Source organism: Ammospiza nelsoni, chromosome 5, assembly GCF_027579445.1.
Source record: "Ammospiza nelsoni isolate bAmmNel1 chromosome 5, bAmmNel1.pri, whole genome shotgun sequence".
NCBI lineage: Eukaryota > Metazoa > Chordata > Aves > Passeriformes > Passerellidae > Ammospiza > Ammospiza nelsoni.
The window spans coordinates 59,939,888-59,956,827 of NC_080637.1; the positions used below are offsets into that span (position 1 = coordinate 59,939,888).

General features: G+C 50.8%; 1 protein-coding gene across 1 annotated transcript; it reads left to right on the forward strand.

The window, feature by feature from the left end:
* The first annotated feature begins 295 nt into the window (after nt 1-295).
* BHLHE41 (basic helix-loop-helix family member e41) lies at nt 296-4,328 on the forward strand. The gene is made up of 5 exons (XM_059473326.1): nt 296-487; nt 744-807; nt 1,090-1,197; nt 1,414-1,525; nt 1,650-4,328. Exons 1-5 carry the CDS (start codon nt 426-428, stop codon nt 2,648-2,650), a joined length of 1,347 nt encoding a protein of 448 aa, XP_059329309.1. The 5' UTR covers nt 296-425; the 3' UTR covers nt 2,651-4,328.
* Nucleotides 4,329-16,940: the final 12,612 nt, after the last annotated feature.

The window sequence follows — 16,940 nt, forward strand, 5'->3', positions numbered from 1 at the left end:
GACGATGACAGCGGCGGCAGCAGTAACACGGGGGGAAGCCGCTGTCTCGCAGGGCGGCCCCGGGCGGGCGGCGGGACCCCCCCCGTCCCCTCCCCGGTCCCGCCCCCGCCCGCGCCGCACGTGAGCCGGGTGCGGGGCTGGCTGGCGGCGCGCGTGCCCCGCGGGCAGGCGCGGCGGCGGCGGCGGCGGCGGGAGCTGCGGGCGTGTGCGCGGGGAGCGCAGCGAAGGCGGGCGGGGGGGAGCGGCAGCGGCGGCGGAGGCTCTTGGAGGGGGGGGACGAACCGCCGCACACTTTTGGCCACGGCACGGGAGAGGGGGGACGGAGGCTGCATGTGCGCAGCGTCGCTCGCGGATCTCCCGAGACTGATCTCAGCATCCCGCAGGCTCAGTCAAAAGCAGCGACGAAACATCAGCCGCTGCCAGACATGGATGAAGGAATCTCCCGCTTGCCGGAGAGGCAGCTACTGGAGCATAGGGATTTTATAGGGTAAGGCGCCGGGGCACTATCTCCGTCTCGTATCTCTACGGCGTTTCGTCTTCTTGAGAAAGTGCTGCGAAGCGCTGGGAGCGGCGCCGGCTCCCCGGCGGGGCGCGGGGCTCGCCGCCTCCCTCCGCTGGCGGAGCCGGGCGAGCCTTGCCCGGCCCTTCGGGCAGAGCGCTCGGCGCCCGTGTGCCCACTCGAGAAGGTGCTACGCAAGCTATCGCTGCACTTGCCCATGCTGGATCTTTGTGTTTTTCTCCAGGCTGGACTACCCTGCCCTGTATATGTGCAAACCCAAAAGAGGAGTGAAGAGGGACGAGAGCAAGGTAAGGATAAGTTTCTGGGGCTCTCTTCTCGCTTAACCGCTTAATTTGGGCTCGCTGAATTTTGCGGAGTAGCTTCGCTCCCAAGAGCATCCCTGGGGGGCTGCGCATACAACTTGCCCCCCGAATCACAAGTGGGTTTACGAGCGAGCTGGCACGGCGGGGAGAGCGGTGCCTTGACGATAATTTGCGCGGCATGTGGTCCGCATGACATTTGTTTTGGTTTTGATCGGCGTTCCGAGGGACTCTGCCTAACACTTGGCTTTTCCGGGTTTTGCTAATTAGGAAACGTACAAACTGCCACATAGACTGATAGAAAAGAAGAGGCGAGACAGGATTAACGAATGCATTGCCCAGCTGAAGGATTTACTGCCCGAGCATCTGAAACTAACGGTAAGGTGCCCAGGAGCGTGTATGCCCGTGCGGATGCAGGCGCCGGCAGCCTGCCCGCTGCGCATCCCCGGGACGCCGGGCTGCCCGACTGCTGCCCGCCCGCCTGGCCCTAATGCCTCGGGGGCCGGTCTCACCCAAGTTAACGGAGGCCGCATTTGGCGGTAGCCAAAACGTGCCGGGAGGTAGCCAAGCCGCCCCCTACCCTTGCCTTTGCAGACGCTGGGACACCTGGAGAAAGCGGTGGTGCTGGAACTGACTTTGAAGCACTTGAAAGCACTAACAGCCTTAACAGAGCAGCAGCACCAGAAGATAATCGCTTTGCAGAATGGTAAGCGGGGTCCGGGGGGCAGCGCCGCCGGGGCGCCCCGGGGACGGGCAGGGAGAGGCGCGGAGCGGGGCGCTCCATGCCGGAGCCGCGGCTAAACGCTGTCCCCGCTCGGTCTCCCCCGCAGGGGAGCGGTCCATGAAGTCTCCGGTGCAGGCCGACCTGGACGCCTTCCACTCGGGCTTTCAGACGTGCGCGAAGGAAGTGCTGCAGTACCTCTCCCGCTTCGAGAGCTGGACCCCCCGCGAGCAGCGATGCGCGCAGCTCCTCGGCCACCTGCACTCCATCTCGTCGCAGTTCCTCCCCGGCCCTCAGCTCCTGTCCCCGCCGCCGGGCCCCCTCAGCAAGGGATCCTCCTCCTCTTCCTCCCCGCCCGCCCCCCCCTGCGCGCCGGGCCACAAGCCGGAGGGCCAGGCTAACTGCGTGCCCGTCATCCAGCGGACTCACGCCGCCGAGCTCAGCGCCGAGACCGACACGGACACGGACAGCGGCTACGGCGGCGAGGGCGAGGCGCGCCCCGAGCGCGGCCCCGCGGCGGCGGCCGGCGGAGCGCTGCCCGCCCTGGCCATCAAGCAGGAGCCGTCGGGGGACGAGGTGCCTCCCGCACCCAAGCGGCTGAAGCTGGACCGCGGCGGGAGCCCCATGCCCGGCCCGCCGGGGCTGGCGGCGCGGGGAGCCGAGGCGGCGGCGGCGGCGGCGGCCGCGCTGGTCAGACCCGACGCCGCCCTGCTGGGCTCGCTGATGGCCCTGGGGGCGGGCAGCGGCGGGGCCCCCTTCGGACAGCCGGCGGCGGCCCCTTTCTGCCTGCCCTTCTACTTCATCTCCCCCTCGGCCGCCGCCGCCTACATGCAGCCCTTCCTGGATAAAAGCAGCCTGGAGAAGTATCTGTACCCCGCCGCCCCCATCCCGCTCCTCTACCCGGGCATCCCGGCCCAGGCGGCCGCCGCCGCGGCAGCCGCCGCCGCCTCCTTTCCCTGCCTCTCCTCCGTGCTCGGCCCCGAGAAGGCGGCGGCGGCCGCTACCGGGCTGCCCCCGACGCCCCACCTCCCGCACCCCTTCGCTGCCGCCGAGCCCGCCGAGGAGCCCGAGCCCGCAGCCGCCGAGGAGCCCGGCGCCGAGGGCCCGTGAGACGGCCCGGGGGCTCCCCGCCGCCGCTGCCCTCCCCTCGGACTGAGGGGCCGTCGGGCCCGCACTTGCGCCCCCGGGTTCCTACGGAGGGCAGGGGTCGCCGGGGCCCGTGATCGCCGGGAGCTGGCGGCCGCGGGGCGCCGGGCCCGGCCCGGGCGAGTCCCGCTGCCGGGGCGGCAGGTCCCGGAGCGGCCCCCGCAGAGGACCGTCGAGGATAAAATTTGCTACTCAGTATTTTTTTAATGTTTGGCTTTATAAATGCGTAAATAAGGAAAACAAAACAAAAAAAAAAAAAAAAAAAAAAAAAAAAAAGAAGAAGAAGGAAGAAAACATAGTAAGGATACTTTTTTTTTCCTCTCTATATAGAGTAATTAATTGCGGCACCTTATTTGGAATGGGTTTATACATTGTGTCCCTAAGTCCCACTTGGGAACTTGCACTTGTTGTCCGGGAGACCTGGATGGGTTCAGGGTGAGGGCGGGAAGGAGGCGAGGGAAGAAGGGCAGAGCCCAGCACCTGTGCTAGCACTTTATGGAGAACCGGAGTGTGGAGGATGCCCTGAGCCCAAACCTGCAGTGCCTTGAGCACCCGGGGATGCCGCTGGCTCCAGCAAGTTTTGGGTGTGCAAGGAAAGGAGGGTCAGACCCATTACATAACCTTGTGTTTATTTCATTATTTTTTTTGGCTAAGGTATACAGGTGTGGCAAGTGCATTTGTTCTCATCCCATCTTTATTTAATTCAGAATGTTCCCGAGAGATTTTTTTTCCCCCCAAACTTTGCTGTATAAAATGAATGTTACTGTACTGAACTACAAAAAGAAACCCCCTTCTCTTCCCCCAAGAAAACACAGAGCAGCTTGTCAGCCTGAACTCATTTTATCCTAAATTCCGAGTGACACAAACTGGAGGCCGTAGGTAAACACCTCGCTGTGCAACCAGAACTGATTAACCCACTTGGGGTAAGTTTCCCATATGGGTTTTTCCCTCATCCCATGCTCAAATACTGCGTTTTCCCTTTCTGGAGACAAACCAGACGCCAGATAATCACACAGATAAAGCTTTTATAATAAGGCTTAAACCAAGACCTTGCCTAGATATTTTTAGTTTGTTGCCAAGGTAGCACTGTGAGAAATCTCACTTGAATGTTATGTAAGAGGTGAGACACCACAGCCTGGCGAGGAGTGTGTGCGTGTCCGGGGTCCGTCAGTCCGTTTGGTGCATCTGCTGCTGCTGTTGCTACTGTTTGCCTCAAACGCTGTGTTTAAACAACGTTACAAAAAAAAAAAAAATCTTACTAGCCTACAGAGTGGCTGTATGTAAATAGTTGTTAATACATCCAATTAATGACGTCTGACATGCTATTTTTGTAGGGAGAAAAATATGTGTTAATGATATTTTGAGTTAAATATCTTTTGGGAGGATTTGCTGAAAAAGTTGCACTTTTGTTACAACGCTTATGCTTGATACAAGCTTATGCTGTCTTAAATTATTAAAAAAAAATAAATCCTGTCTGCAAGAAACCAGCTGTTTTAGAACAGTTTAGTATGTGATATATTAGAAATCAATCTTTATATTCAGTATTTTCCAGCACTCCATGAATTCTATTATCTAAATATTTCCACACTATTTTGTGATTTAAAAAATTCTTAATAAGGAATAAAAACTTTAATACACAAAATGGGGCTGTCTACTAATTAAAAATGCAATGATAATACATAATAATTGGTGCATTGAGCTTCAAACTGTATGATTGTGCAGCTGATGACGATTTAATTCACATTCTTAATCTGGGTTTGAATTTGCTGGGTTTCCTTTAACTCTCTCTGGAAAACTCTGGTTTAATATGTGCACATTTCACAAAGCAAAGCGTGGAACACACAGGTTTCTTCCTGACATCTACTTTTTTCCCTCTTCCTTTTGCAAAATACTAATCTTTATAATTAACACTTGTCAGCCCTGGTGCTGCCTGGGAGCTCCCTTTGCTCACCAGGAACAAACTTTATGATTTGCCTGACAATCTAATGACGTATCCCAATCTCTGCAGGAATGAATGATGGGTGTCCCAGCTTGGAAATACTCTACAAAACCCAAATATTTTGTGCTGAGGGGGAGAGGGAGAGGAGGAACAGAGTGGTGGAAGCAGGCAGATCATTCCTAGCATGGAAATGCAGCACCCTAAAGCCTTCAACAGATTGAATAGCAGAGCTGTAGATCACCTTTCCTTCCAAAAATTCTTGCAGGGAAATAAAATTAAAGTAACGCCTCAAACAGTAGCCAGTGTTTACGTAAGAGAGAGATGAAGGGAACGTTCCGTGCTCCCTCTGCTGGTGCTCCAGTACCGGTGACTACAATGACAAGGAATGAAGTTGGAATGGAATATAAAGTTCCTAAGACTCGTGTTAATTCCACCAATCCCTTAAAACACAGGAGAAATTATAAATTGGATGAAAAATAAGCACTTCTTTTAACTTACTCGAGTAGGATTGCTAAGAAATAGGCGTCTTCAAATGGAAGCTGTAGTAAATTTAATTCCAATTAAAGATACAGGTGGGCTATCTACAAATACCAGTGGACACATAGACATAGATTTTTTTTTCCATAAATAATGGACCAAAGGCTGCCACAGTGCACCACTCTTTCTGCTGAAGTAAATTGCTAGGTAGAGAAATGGGAAAAAATCTGTGTCTGCCTCCATCTGTCTTTGGATCTGGTTCTGGCTCCCTGTGTTTTCACTGGAATGAAAGTGAGCTGGGCTCAACCCTTCCCCTGGGTAACTTTGACCTGCATACTTGAACAGCTTAACACTTGTTAGGCCAGCATTTAGGCCGGGATGAAGGTGCTCATGAGTCCTGCCAGCTGGGCAATCGGCCTGACTGAGCACAAAGCCCTTGCTGCCAGATCACTGCCCCAGCACAGAGGGTGGAGCCACGGGCACGTCATAAAAACCTGTGCCCCTCGTGAGGAGTGCAGCTTAAACCTGAGCATCAGCAAGGCTTTAGGTCTCCTTCAAATTTTCTTCCTTTGGGAATATGAATCCATTTAGGTTTCACTGGGCTATCAACGCAGATCCTTAGAAGGCTTTATCAATTTCAGTATTTACCATGTACAGTAACAGGAAGGCTTGTTTTTATTAGCCCTTGAATCAAACGTGCCAAATGACTTCACGCCAAGTTCCAGCATCAGTGAAGTCTATTACATTTTATGACATAAAACATAAAGACAAACTATGTGTTTTCTGATAATCCCAATACCTAACAAAAGCAAACATGGGGGAAAAAGGTTTGTAATTGAGGCTGATAACCCACTGCTGCTGGAGGCAAAAGGCAAATGACAGGAGGAACCCTAGTGTCAGCCTTAATTATTAAATTCCAGGCTTCCTCAGATCCCTTTGGAGTCTAAATCAATTTGTATGTCTTGAATTTTCTTGAGTTTAAAAACAATCACAGAAACACTGGACAAGAGCTTCCCATCCTTAAATACACATTCACTTATGGAAGTGCTGAGAGTGCAGGACTGGGTGCCACATTTATTGTTTACACTTGAATCCATATTCTGTTGTCTCATAAACTACAAGATAAGTGATGCAAGCTTGATTTGTTAAGTAATAAATGTTGAAAACAGATTATATAATCCAGTATATCATAGTGGCATGACAGGCTCCATTAGAATGTGCTAAATCAGGATGCTTGGGATTGTTAAAACTATGGAAGGCAATATAACGTACCTCCAACTGAGGGACAAGGAATTTTTATGTTTGGAAGTGTTACAGTTACAGATCTTGACTATCAGCACTGTTTGAGAAAGGCCTGACCATTTCAGTCACGGGAGCCCTTTTCTGGAGCACAATGGGCCTTGGAGTAGGTCCTGAGTTTGTGTTTTAGGCCTTGTTTAATTTTCACTTTAGTCGGGGCAGACTGAATGTCTGACATCCAGCAAGCCTGGGGACTGTGTGCAAGGTGTGTTTCAGCACCTCTAAATTCCTGGCCTGCCCTGTAACCTGGGCCTTGCAACGGATTTCCTTTTCCCTCCAAACTTCAGCTCCTGGAATCATGTGATCCCAGCCTTCTTTGAGAAGTTTCCTGCCTTCTAGTTGTAGAAATGAACAAGAAAATACAACCCCGGAGAAAGAAAGTAACAAAAATGCCGAATTTTCTCTGCGAAAAAAGCCTTGGATCTTTTAAAGCCAGTTCCACTCAGGAAAGTCTGAATGTCTGGTTCTCCTGCAGGCTCGGAGCAGCTCGCTGGGAAGCAGCAGAGAGGAGCCGGTGGCTCACCTGCCGCCGGCAGCAGCTGCGTGAGCCCCGGCCACGTGTGGGCTGGATGTGAGCAGGGCCGAGCTGCTCCCGCCGCTCCGGCGCTGCAGCCCGCGGGGCTGTCAGTCTGTCGCAAGCACTGAACTCAGGGCAGCCTCGGCGCTGCAGGAGCTGCGCTGCCGGGGCCAGGCTGTTCTGCCTGGCTGGGCTCACGGGGCACCCGGGGGCAGCGCACCTGCTGCTGCTGCTGCTGCAAACATCCCTGCCCTGCGTGCACCTCCCGCGCCCCCGAGGATGCGGACGATGCCTGGGGCAGGCCAGAAGAGATTCCCTGATGTTTCAGCAAGCAGGGACTTTGATCCCAGGCAGGATCATAGGGACCATAGGGACCAAAGAGAGTTGTTTCCTGTTGGTTGTTTGTTTGGGTTTTTTACTTTGCTTTTTGCTACGTGTTTTATAAGCATGAGACTAAGGTATACTCTCACAACTGTGTAATTTCTAGGGAATAACCTCAGGGAAAGAGCCATGTAGGTATGGCACCTTCTTCCTCAGCAGAAAATTGTCTCTCCAAGTGTGTTTGAATACCTGCAGCACAGAGCCAGAGGAGCTGACAGACGCTGCAGTGGATTCTATTCCCGCTGTAGAAAGTTGCCAAGGCTCCAGCCCTCCTGTGAGTGGCAGGCAGGCCCACAGCCTTCCTCACATACGATGTTTGCAAAAGAGCCCATCCAGGTGGGAGCAGCAGCCCCTCTGCATGCTCCAACCACTCAGTGCATTCCATGCACCCAGTGCATTCCAACCACATCTAATACTTATAGATGTGATTGGAATGACTGCACTGGCTTCAGGTTTGGAGCCTGTGAGCAGTGACCCTGATCAGCATTTCTGTGGTATGGATATTGCAGCTTCCAGCAAAGCTCATGAGGCTGGGCCCTAGGCTCCAGCTGCAAGACCTGGAATGTGAGTATATCCATCAAAAACAGTCATATGCCACCAAGAGCAGACTGTAGCAATAAGGCAGCCTGAAATGTGTGTGGGGGAAAAGCTTCTCTTCACAGAATCCCAGAATGGGTCAGGCTGGAAGGGACCACAGTGGGTTATCCACAGTGGGTTATCTAGTTCCACCTCCTGCTCAGGCAGGACTATCCCAGATCGCATCACAGCATTGCATCCAGATGGTTCTGGAATCTCTTCAGCCAGGGAGATTCCACATCATCTCTTGGCAGCAAGATTTCCAGAAGGTGTTTGCAGGACTACCAGCAGGAGAAACTGAGTGTCTCCTTTTAAAATGTGAGTTGAACTCTTGTTCTGCATGGGACTGAGAGGTTGGAAAAGAACTAAAGTTGGAAAATCTTTTTATACTTTGCTTGAAACAAGAGGGTATCAGTCTTAAGCTGCACAGGGGGAGGATTAGGCTGGACATGAGGGAAAAATTTTTCACTGAACGGGTGATCAGACATTGGAACTTCCTGCGCAGGGAGATGGAGTCACTGTCCCTGTAGGTTTTTAAGGAAAGACTGGATGTGGCACTCAGTGCCATGGTCTGCATGACACGGTGGTCTTCAGTCATAGGTAGGACTCGACGATCTCAGTGGACTTTTGCTGCCTAAATGCTTCTGAGATGCTCTGAAAAGAGGAGGTCTGTCCCACGCTGAGTTTGTCCGGAGGGCAGGAGCGCTCGGGCGGTACCTGCGCACGCACCGGGCGCGTCACTGCGGGCCAGCACTCCTGGGAGGCACCGCAGGAGGCCACGGGGCCGCATCACAGCGAGTCCTCGGCAGCCCGGCCGGTTCTCTGGCGGTCCCGCCCCGCTCCGTGCCGCCGTCCTTCCCCCCACTCCCGCCCCGGGCCCGAGTGCGCGCCCGCCCCTCAGGCCGCCGCCGTCACGCGCGCGCCCGCGTGACCGCCGCGCACGCTGCCCGGCACGTGCGCGCGGGGCCGCGCCCGCTGCGGGAGGGCGGGAGGGGGAGTGGGCGGGGCCAGGGCGGCGGCCGCTGCCATTGGCTGGTGAGCGGCTCGCGCTCCGCCTCCCCTCACGCGGCCCCACCTCCCCACAGGAATGGCCGCCCCGGGGCGGGCGGGGCTGGGGCCGGTCTGAGAGAATCACGGGGTCAGTCAGGCTGGGAGAGCCCTCTGTGATCGTCGAGTCCAACCTGCTACCGAACAGCACCGCGTCAGCCGGACCATGGCACCCAGTGCCACGTCCAGCCTTTCCTAAAACACCTCCAGGGACCGTGATTTCACTGCCTCCCGATGGGGGCAGCCCATTCCGATCTATGATCGCCCTTTCTGTGAACAAATTCTTCCTACTCTGCACTGTCGTGGTCTCACCTTAATGATTGTGTATAGTTTTGGTCACTGCAACGTAGGAAAGAGATTAAGTTCAAGAGAGCGTCCAGAGGAGGGATGTGGAAATGGTGAGGGACCTCGAGGGGAAGCCACACACGGAGCAGCTGAGGGCACTTGTTCTGTTCAGCTGGAGAAGAGCAGACTGAGGTCAGAGCTTACAGAAGCTCTGCAGCTTCCTCACAAAGCACAGGCCCTGATCTCTGCTCTGTGTGACCAGGGACAGGACCCAGGGACGGCTGGAGCTGTGTCAGGGGAGGGGCAGGGTGGATATTAGGAAAAGGTTGTTCCCCCAGAGGCACTGAACAGGCTCCCCAGGAATGGTCACTGTCCCAAGCCTGGCAGCTCCAGGAGCTTTTGGACAACTCTTGGGCACATGATGTGACTCTTGGGGAGTGTGTGTGCAGGGCCAGGAGTTGGACTTGATGATCCTTGTGGGTCCCTTCCAACTCAGTTCATTCTGTGATTCTGTTATGTCCAACCTAAACCTCCCCTGTCCTCTCAGAGAGGGCTGTAAGGGGTTCAGAGTCCTGGCACCAATGCACATTGCAGTAAACTGAATGCAACATTATGCACATATGGGCCAATTCTGTACAGAAATTAATAATTACAGCCCTTGAGGGCATCAGCTGGAGGGTTAATAAATCAGGACAAGCCTTAGTAGAGGGTGTTTTTGAACTTAGATTCTTCTAAAATAACAACATTGTTACTGTGATATGGAATGATAGAATGGCCTGGGTTGGAAGGGACTTTAAACACCATCCAGTCACACTCCCTTGCCATGGGCAGGGACACCTTCCACTATCCCAGCTTGCTCAGAGCCCCATCCAGCCTGACCTTGGACACTGCCAGGGATCCAGGGGCAGCCCCAGCTGCTCTGGGCACCCTGTGCCCAGGCCTCACCACCCTTGCAGGGAAGAATTTCTTCCCAATATCCAATCTACACCTGCTCTCTGTCAGTATGAAGCCATTGCCCCTTGTCCTGTCACTCCAGGCCCTGTAATTAGTTTCCCTCCATCTTCCCTGTAGCCTCTTGTAGGTCCCTTTATTTCAAAACAGTTGGTGGTGGCAGCACTGACACAGTGGCACCTGTTGGACAGGACAGCAAGATCAAATGATAACACAGCCACCTGAGAGGAGAAACTGAGGCTCCAGCCCTGGTATGCAGTGTGTTTATGCATTTTATGTTGTAAACTCACTGGAATAAAACCAGATCTTCACGGGAGCAGAGTTGGACCTGGCATGGTGGTTTCCTCTTCCCCAAGTGCAGATTCTAATAAAACAGGCTAAAGCTATTTCTCAGTAAATAACTGCTTAATCATTTTGTGCAAAGCAGGGCAAGATCCACCAGAGGAACAGTGCACACGTCTTTGAGAGCAGCTTTTGGCACAGGGAGCAGGAGATGCAAAGGTGAACCTCCTGGGAGGAAGAATATTCAGTCCTAATCACCGACTGAGAGATAAATACTCTAGGTCCTGAACTGACTCAAAGGCAGGGCTGCTCCTCTTCCAGTGTTTTGTGTGAGGAGTGGTGCCCTCTGTTGTTCCAGGGAGAAGCTGCTGGGAGTTAGGGAATTGAAATCACGAATGTGAGGTGGGTTTGTTTACTCCAGTGCTGCAGACTCTTACAGATATTCTGGTTTGGACATAGGGTCTGTCACACAGAATGCACTGCCATCAGCACTTCATTTTCCAGAGTCAAGTCAGAAATGAAATGTGTAAAGACAAATGGAACAACGTGACTAGGAAAAAATGCTTAAACATTAGAAAAGCGTGTAGAATAAGCAAGAATTCCTTAATAGCAGCTACGAAGGCAATTAAAGGGTATGGGGATGTGTGTGGACAAGGGTCAGAGTTCAGGCTGTTTTCCCTTTGACATCTGCTCCCTGAGAGAGAAGGAGCTACCTTTGCTTGCCAAGCTGCCATCATCAGATAATGCTCCCTGGCACTCCTAGTCCATCTGCAAAAGCAAATGTGTTTGTGTGAACCTGGGCTGCACGAGTTCCTGCTCCCTGGCACAGCAGAGGAGTTGTGTTTGGAGTGCTGTTTGCTCTGCAGAGTGCAGAAACAAGAACATAAAGATACATCCACGTCTGCAAAATGTGAAGTGGCTTTGAAAAATGCCTGACTGGTCACAGGGCTAATTCTGGTGTTGTAAATGACAAGGTAAGTACAGTTATTTAAGATGACCTTTGAGAGCAATCTGTGTGCCATACCCCAGGAGCCAGCTGTGGGAAGCACGTTCCCATCAGTGTCCTGCCAGGCCCAGAAGGCATTTCCAGGACTCCAGCTGTTTGCTATGATTGCTGAACATGCACAGTCTGCAGTACCTGCTTTTAAAATACACAGTAATGTCACGGGCTTGCCTGAGGTTAGTAACCCTAGGGCTGTGCCTTCCAAGGAGGAGAGAGCAATTCAGCTGCCTGGCAGAGCCAGTGGGAAGGTACTGCATGTCCCTGACTTTTGTTTGCCATGGAGATCACTCCTGTACCTTCAGGAACAAAGCTGCTTGGGCTGGGGCAGCACAGAGGTAGTTTAAGTCTAACCTAGCACTTTCCCTAGCGTGTACAGTCACATCATAGAGCAGAATCACAGAATGGCCTGGAACAGAAAGGACCCTAAAGATCATCCAGTTCCACCTCTGCCATGGGCAGGGGTGCCTTCCACTGTCCCAGCTTGCTCAGAGCTCCATCCAGCCTGGCCTTGGACACTGCCAGGGATCCAGGGGCAGCCACAGCTGCTCTGGGCAACCTGTGCCAGGGCCTCACCACCCTCACAGGGAAGAATTTCTTCCTGATATCCAACCTAGACCTCCCCTCTGTCAGTGTGAAGCCATTCTCCCTTGTCACTCCAGGCCCTTGTCAAGAGTCTCTCTCCATCTTTCCTGTGGGCTCCCTTCATGCACTGGAAGGGCACAATGAGATCAAACCATCTTTATTTTTACAAGTCTGTGAAGAGGGATCTCCTTTCCCCAATGTTCCTGATGCACCCACACAGCAGTGCCTTTGGGATGCAAGCCTGATTCCTCAACTGAAGGCACCTCCACAGTGCAGGAATCTCGTGAGCTTCTGGCTGACAAGAAAAGCCAAGAATAATATAATATATAATTATATAATAACTAGGCAGAGTTACCTGAAGAAGAAATCAGAACAGACTCAAATCACGCAAGGAGCTGAACTCCTGCATATGCTGAAACCAGCATGCTAAAATCAACAGTAAACGAAGGTAGTGATTTTGCAAAGTTTTAAGTTTGAAACAGATGAATCAATTAGATCTCAAAGGTAAAATCTTTACTGGTTGAACCTGGCGCAACACTTGCTAAGGGAGAGAATAAGTATCACCTCCTTTGAAGTGCTCTCATTATTCAGTTTAGAAGGGACATAAATCCTCTGCTATTAGGAAGATGTTTAACCTCTGACTGAAGGGCTAGGGAAAGCTTCCTCTGCCAGTAGATTATTTTGGCAACACTGCACCAAGGGTAGTTTACTGCTGAGCCCAGGCAGCTCTTTCTACAGAGCTCGAGGCAGAATGTTAGGCCAGGTGCCCCCCAGCCTGAACCATTGCAGGACAACTCTGTGTTGCTCAGAACAGACTTTTCAGCAAATGACCCATGTGCAAAAGGCAGCAAATGGAGATGAAGGGCTTGTACTCCTTCTGGGAAAGCCCTGCACTTCCCTGGGCTTTAGTTTCCCAAGCTGACAAAAGGGATAATAACATCTAATAAGCTGACTATATACACATATATGGGTGTGCATACACATAAATTGTATGATTGGGATCATTGTTATAGTCATAGTAACATAAGAAAATAATTTTTTCTTGGGAATTTTAGGCTGTGTTCTGCCACTGAACAAAGATGTTAAGGTGCTCCAACTGCCCAAGTTCCTGCTTTTGCAGTTGCTCACAACACCTGAATTACATGCTTGTCCCATGTGACTGCACCCTGGGGCAGTCCATTCTTCCTACCACAGGAGGAAGATGTTCCTAGAAGTAGGTGCCTCCTGCTGCAAAGTTCCTCTGATAATGTACAAAGGTAGCAATAAGAACTTTATTGAGCAGAACACGAGATAAGGTACTGCAGCAATGATTATTTATTGTCCTGTCAGATGCCAGCAGCTGCACTAATTGTTACTGAAATGCATTCAGATGGCCAACATCTTTAAATGATCTTTGAGCTCAGAACTGAGCAGCAGGGACTCTCTGTGCTCAGACATGTTGAGGGGTGCTCATTCTCAGCAAGACTCTGTTGTAAGCGCAGCTGAGGAGTTTGTTAGTTAATTAAATTTATCTGGAGCATGTAGAAAACACTTTAGAATTGGAAAATTATGAAAAAAGGCATTTTCCTACAATTCTAACTCTTGTGTGCTTTATCTCTTCAGCCTCTAATACCAAAAGGCACTTGGGTATCAAAGGAAAATTGTGAGATGGCAGCCCATCATGGTGCATTACTGGTCACATGCACATTGCTAGAACATCCTAAGACTTGCAGAAACACTGGAACATTTAGGACCACCAAGCAAATCTCAGCCTGTTCAGTCAATTGTTTCTATTGATTAGATTCAACACACTCCCAAGCAGCACTTGCAAAAAGATTTAGGCTGCCTTTAGTAATAGCAGCACTTTGCAAGAAGTATTGAGCAAAAGTTGAAATGAGGTTTTATTGCTTTACTTGCTTTTCCTTTTTACACCTTTAGAAAAAGAAATCTACTTAAAGCTAAACAAGAATTCACCTTCAGAAACCCTCAGCTTCCCTTAGCACACCTGCATCTTGCTCTCACTGCAAGGTAAAGCTAATGCTGAGTGACTTCTTGTCACCCTCTGGGTAGGATATAAAAATATACACTTCATGCTGCAGTATCTGGATGGCACAACCAAGTTCAGGACCACGTTGTGCTCAGTATTATTTGCCAAACAAATAGGAATCGAGACGCTGTTCCCCACGGGGCCTGCCGTATAAAGTCAAAGGGGATGAGGCAGTATTATCTCAGGCTTACAGCTGGGGGACTCCAATCCACAGGGATTATAGTAGCTTGTCCAAGGTCACACACAGGAAATCTGTGGCAGAGCTGGGAAATGAAACAAGAGCCTCCCAGGCATGGGCAAATACGCCAGTCACAGGACAGGAATGCTTCAACCCACATCTGTGCAGGTTTCAGAAAGCTTCCAGGCGTGCTCAGAAATTGCAGAATGGCATAATTTGCGCATCAGTTACACTGACACTGTGAATAAGACACGTCTCTTTGTAAGCATTAGAAAGAACAACTTTAAAGTTGTAATGTTGGGTGCCTTACCCAATTCCCTACCACGTGCTGTGTATTCCTAGAAAACCTGCTTCCCATCGCAGTGCGTGGCTGCTGCGTGTACTGCTGCCCTCTCGTGTGGGCCTGCTGGGAACTGCAGCGATGGCACAGCTGAGGAGACCCGACTATGTGGTGCCTGCCCCCGGCACAACCTTTCACCCAGCCCTACAGCTAATGGACATTGCTGCCTTTATCATCTGCTCTGTCATTGTCTCCTCCACGTTTGTTTGGTGCGTGACACCAGCAACATGACAGTGCAGAATCCAGGTCATCATTTTGGCAGCCACGCTGCAGATCTGCGAGGTCAAGGAAACGCTTAAGACAACGTTGTAGCAACAAAATGTTGTCAAAGGTCAGCTGGCACTCTGGGGTTTCCCTTCAGTGTGCCAGGAGGGGCCAGTTCCACCTCATCAATCAAAGTTCACCTCAGGCTGATTGGGACTGCTAAAGCCAAATCATCTGTTCCGGGCACATAACATTTCATGAACAGCAGTTTGAGACACACAATAAAAGTTGTGGCAGGTAGTAATTTAGGAGAAGCTCCACAGGCAACCACAAAGAAATTCCAGTTATTTCACACTTAAAGGCTGACCTGAATTTTATTCTAGCAATAGCTGCTGATGGTACTTCTGTGATACCATGTCACTGGCTCCAGAGCTGCATGATTCACTTTCCGTCACACTGGCACTGGAAGAGACTGCAGGGTAAATACAAAGCAGGTTAAAGATGTTTTACTTGGTCTACATCTCACTCCCTTCCATCAACCTCCCTTTTTTTGTTGTTTTTTTGTTTCTGTTTTAACCAGAAGCCCTCATTTTAAAAATACCTAGGCAGGTAATTATTGACACTCATTTGTGTTGCATTGGATTAAGTGAGTTTTTTTAAGCACATTTTCCACAAGCCCAGCTGGAGCTCTTCTGAATACCTTTTCTTCAAACTTTTGCTCATTAAAAAGAAATAATAGAAAACTTTTCTTCCCTATAACTTGACCCAGGATTGAATATTAGATCTTTTATGCTGCATTTTCCTACTAAGTTTTCCAATTACCAACGATTTCCCTCCTTTTGCAGAGGGGTAGAACAAGACAAAGCATGTAGCTGAAACAATAAGCACAGTCTGGTGTAGTGGTATTTCCCTTCCATCACCCTCCAGATGTCTGAACAGAAGTGTGATGACAGTCTCTCACTCTTCCAGAGATCCCTGTAGCCTTTCCACAGCCATGGATTCAGATCCAAAAAGCCTCTAAAATCAAACTTCAGATGGCATGGGGGAGAAGCTCCAGGGCTGCCTGTGTGTCAGCAAGGAAGAAGGCACACACAGAGCCACCAGAAGTGGCATGAGGACACTGGCAGTGCCTGAGTGGCTCGGACAAGCGGTGAGGTTGCTCAGGGAAGTTTATCAGCTCTGACTGCATCAGTTCCTTGTTGCCAAAGAGGCTCCTTTCCAGTCAGCCCTGGGCAGTACACAGAACTCATTGCAAAGGATGGGGAAAAAAAGTACACAGCATACCCACCTAGAAAAAGGGAACAAAACAGACCAACTGAGATTGTCTCCATCCAGTATTTCTAGAGAAAGTTAATGATGAAGCAGTGGCTGACCCAGAAAATACTCATTAACACTAGCTACAACATCAAAGGTAGCAAATATATCATTTTCTAGTAAGGCAATAATGGGCACCATTGCTCATTGTGCCCTACTTCAGACACCAGACATCTTAGTTGAAACAATCATTAAAAATTTGGGTTATAAAGGAATAATACCTAGCTGACACAGACATAACAGGCAGAAGAATTCAGTATGGCTTCTGAACAAAATGGATCATTGATCTGGCCTGGTTTTGCAACTCATTAGTGGTGCAGTTACACTGAGCTAGTTAGTGCTGCAGCAGCCACATACAAATACACCACTTTGTTCTTTAAAGGCAAAGCAAAAGATCAGAAACATCAGCTGTAGCCCTGGCTCTGCTGAGCACGCTGGGAAACTTTAGTTACCACGAAAGCCAGCCAGCTGACTGGCACAGGAGCAGGAAAGGGCACCTTTCAGGGCACAGGGCCTCCACAACTTGCACAGCACTAACAACAACAGCGCCACGTGCTAGAGCTTCAGTGGAGTTCATGGCATTGTCCTATTGGCAGTCAACAGTGCCACTACTGTTAGCTCACTTCTCCTCACATCTAATGGGATTAGGCTCCAGTTAGCTTAGGAAAATCCATTTGTTGGGATATTAGACTAAGGACTGCATTTGGATGGCTTAAATCACAAGTCTCCAGCTGCATCAAGTTCCCAGCCTTGATTAGCTCAAATAATCTCAAGCAAGCCTCACACCCTCTCTGGTCTCAGCACAGTAACTACACCTGAATCTGGCTTAAAAGGCCTTCTGCTCCTTGTTCAA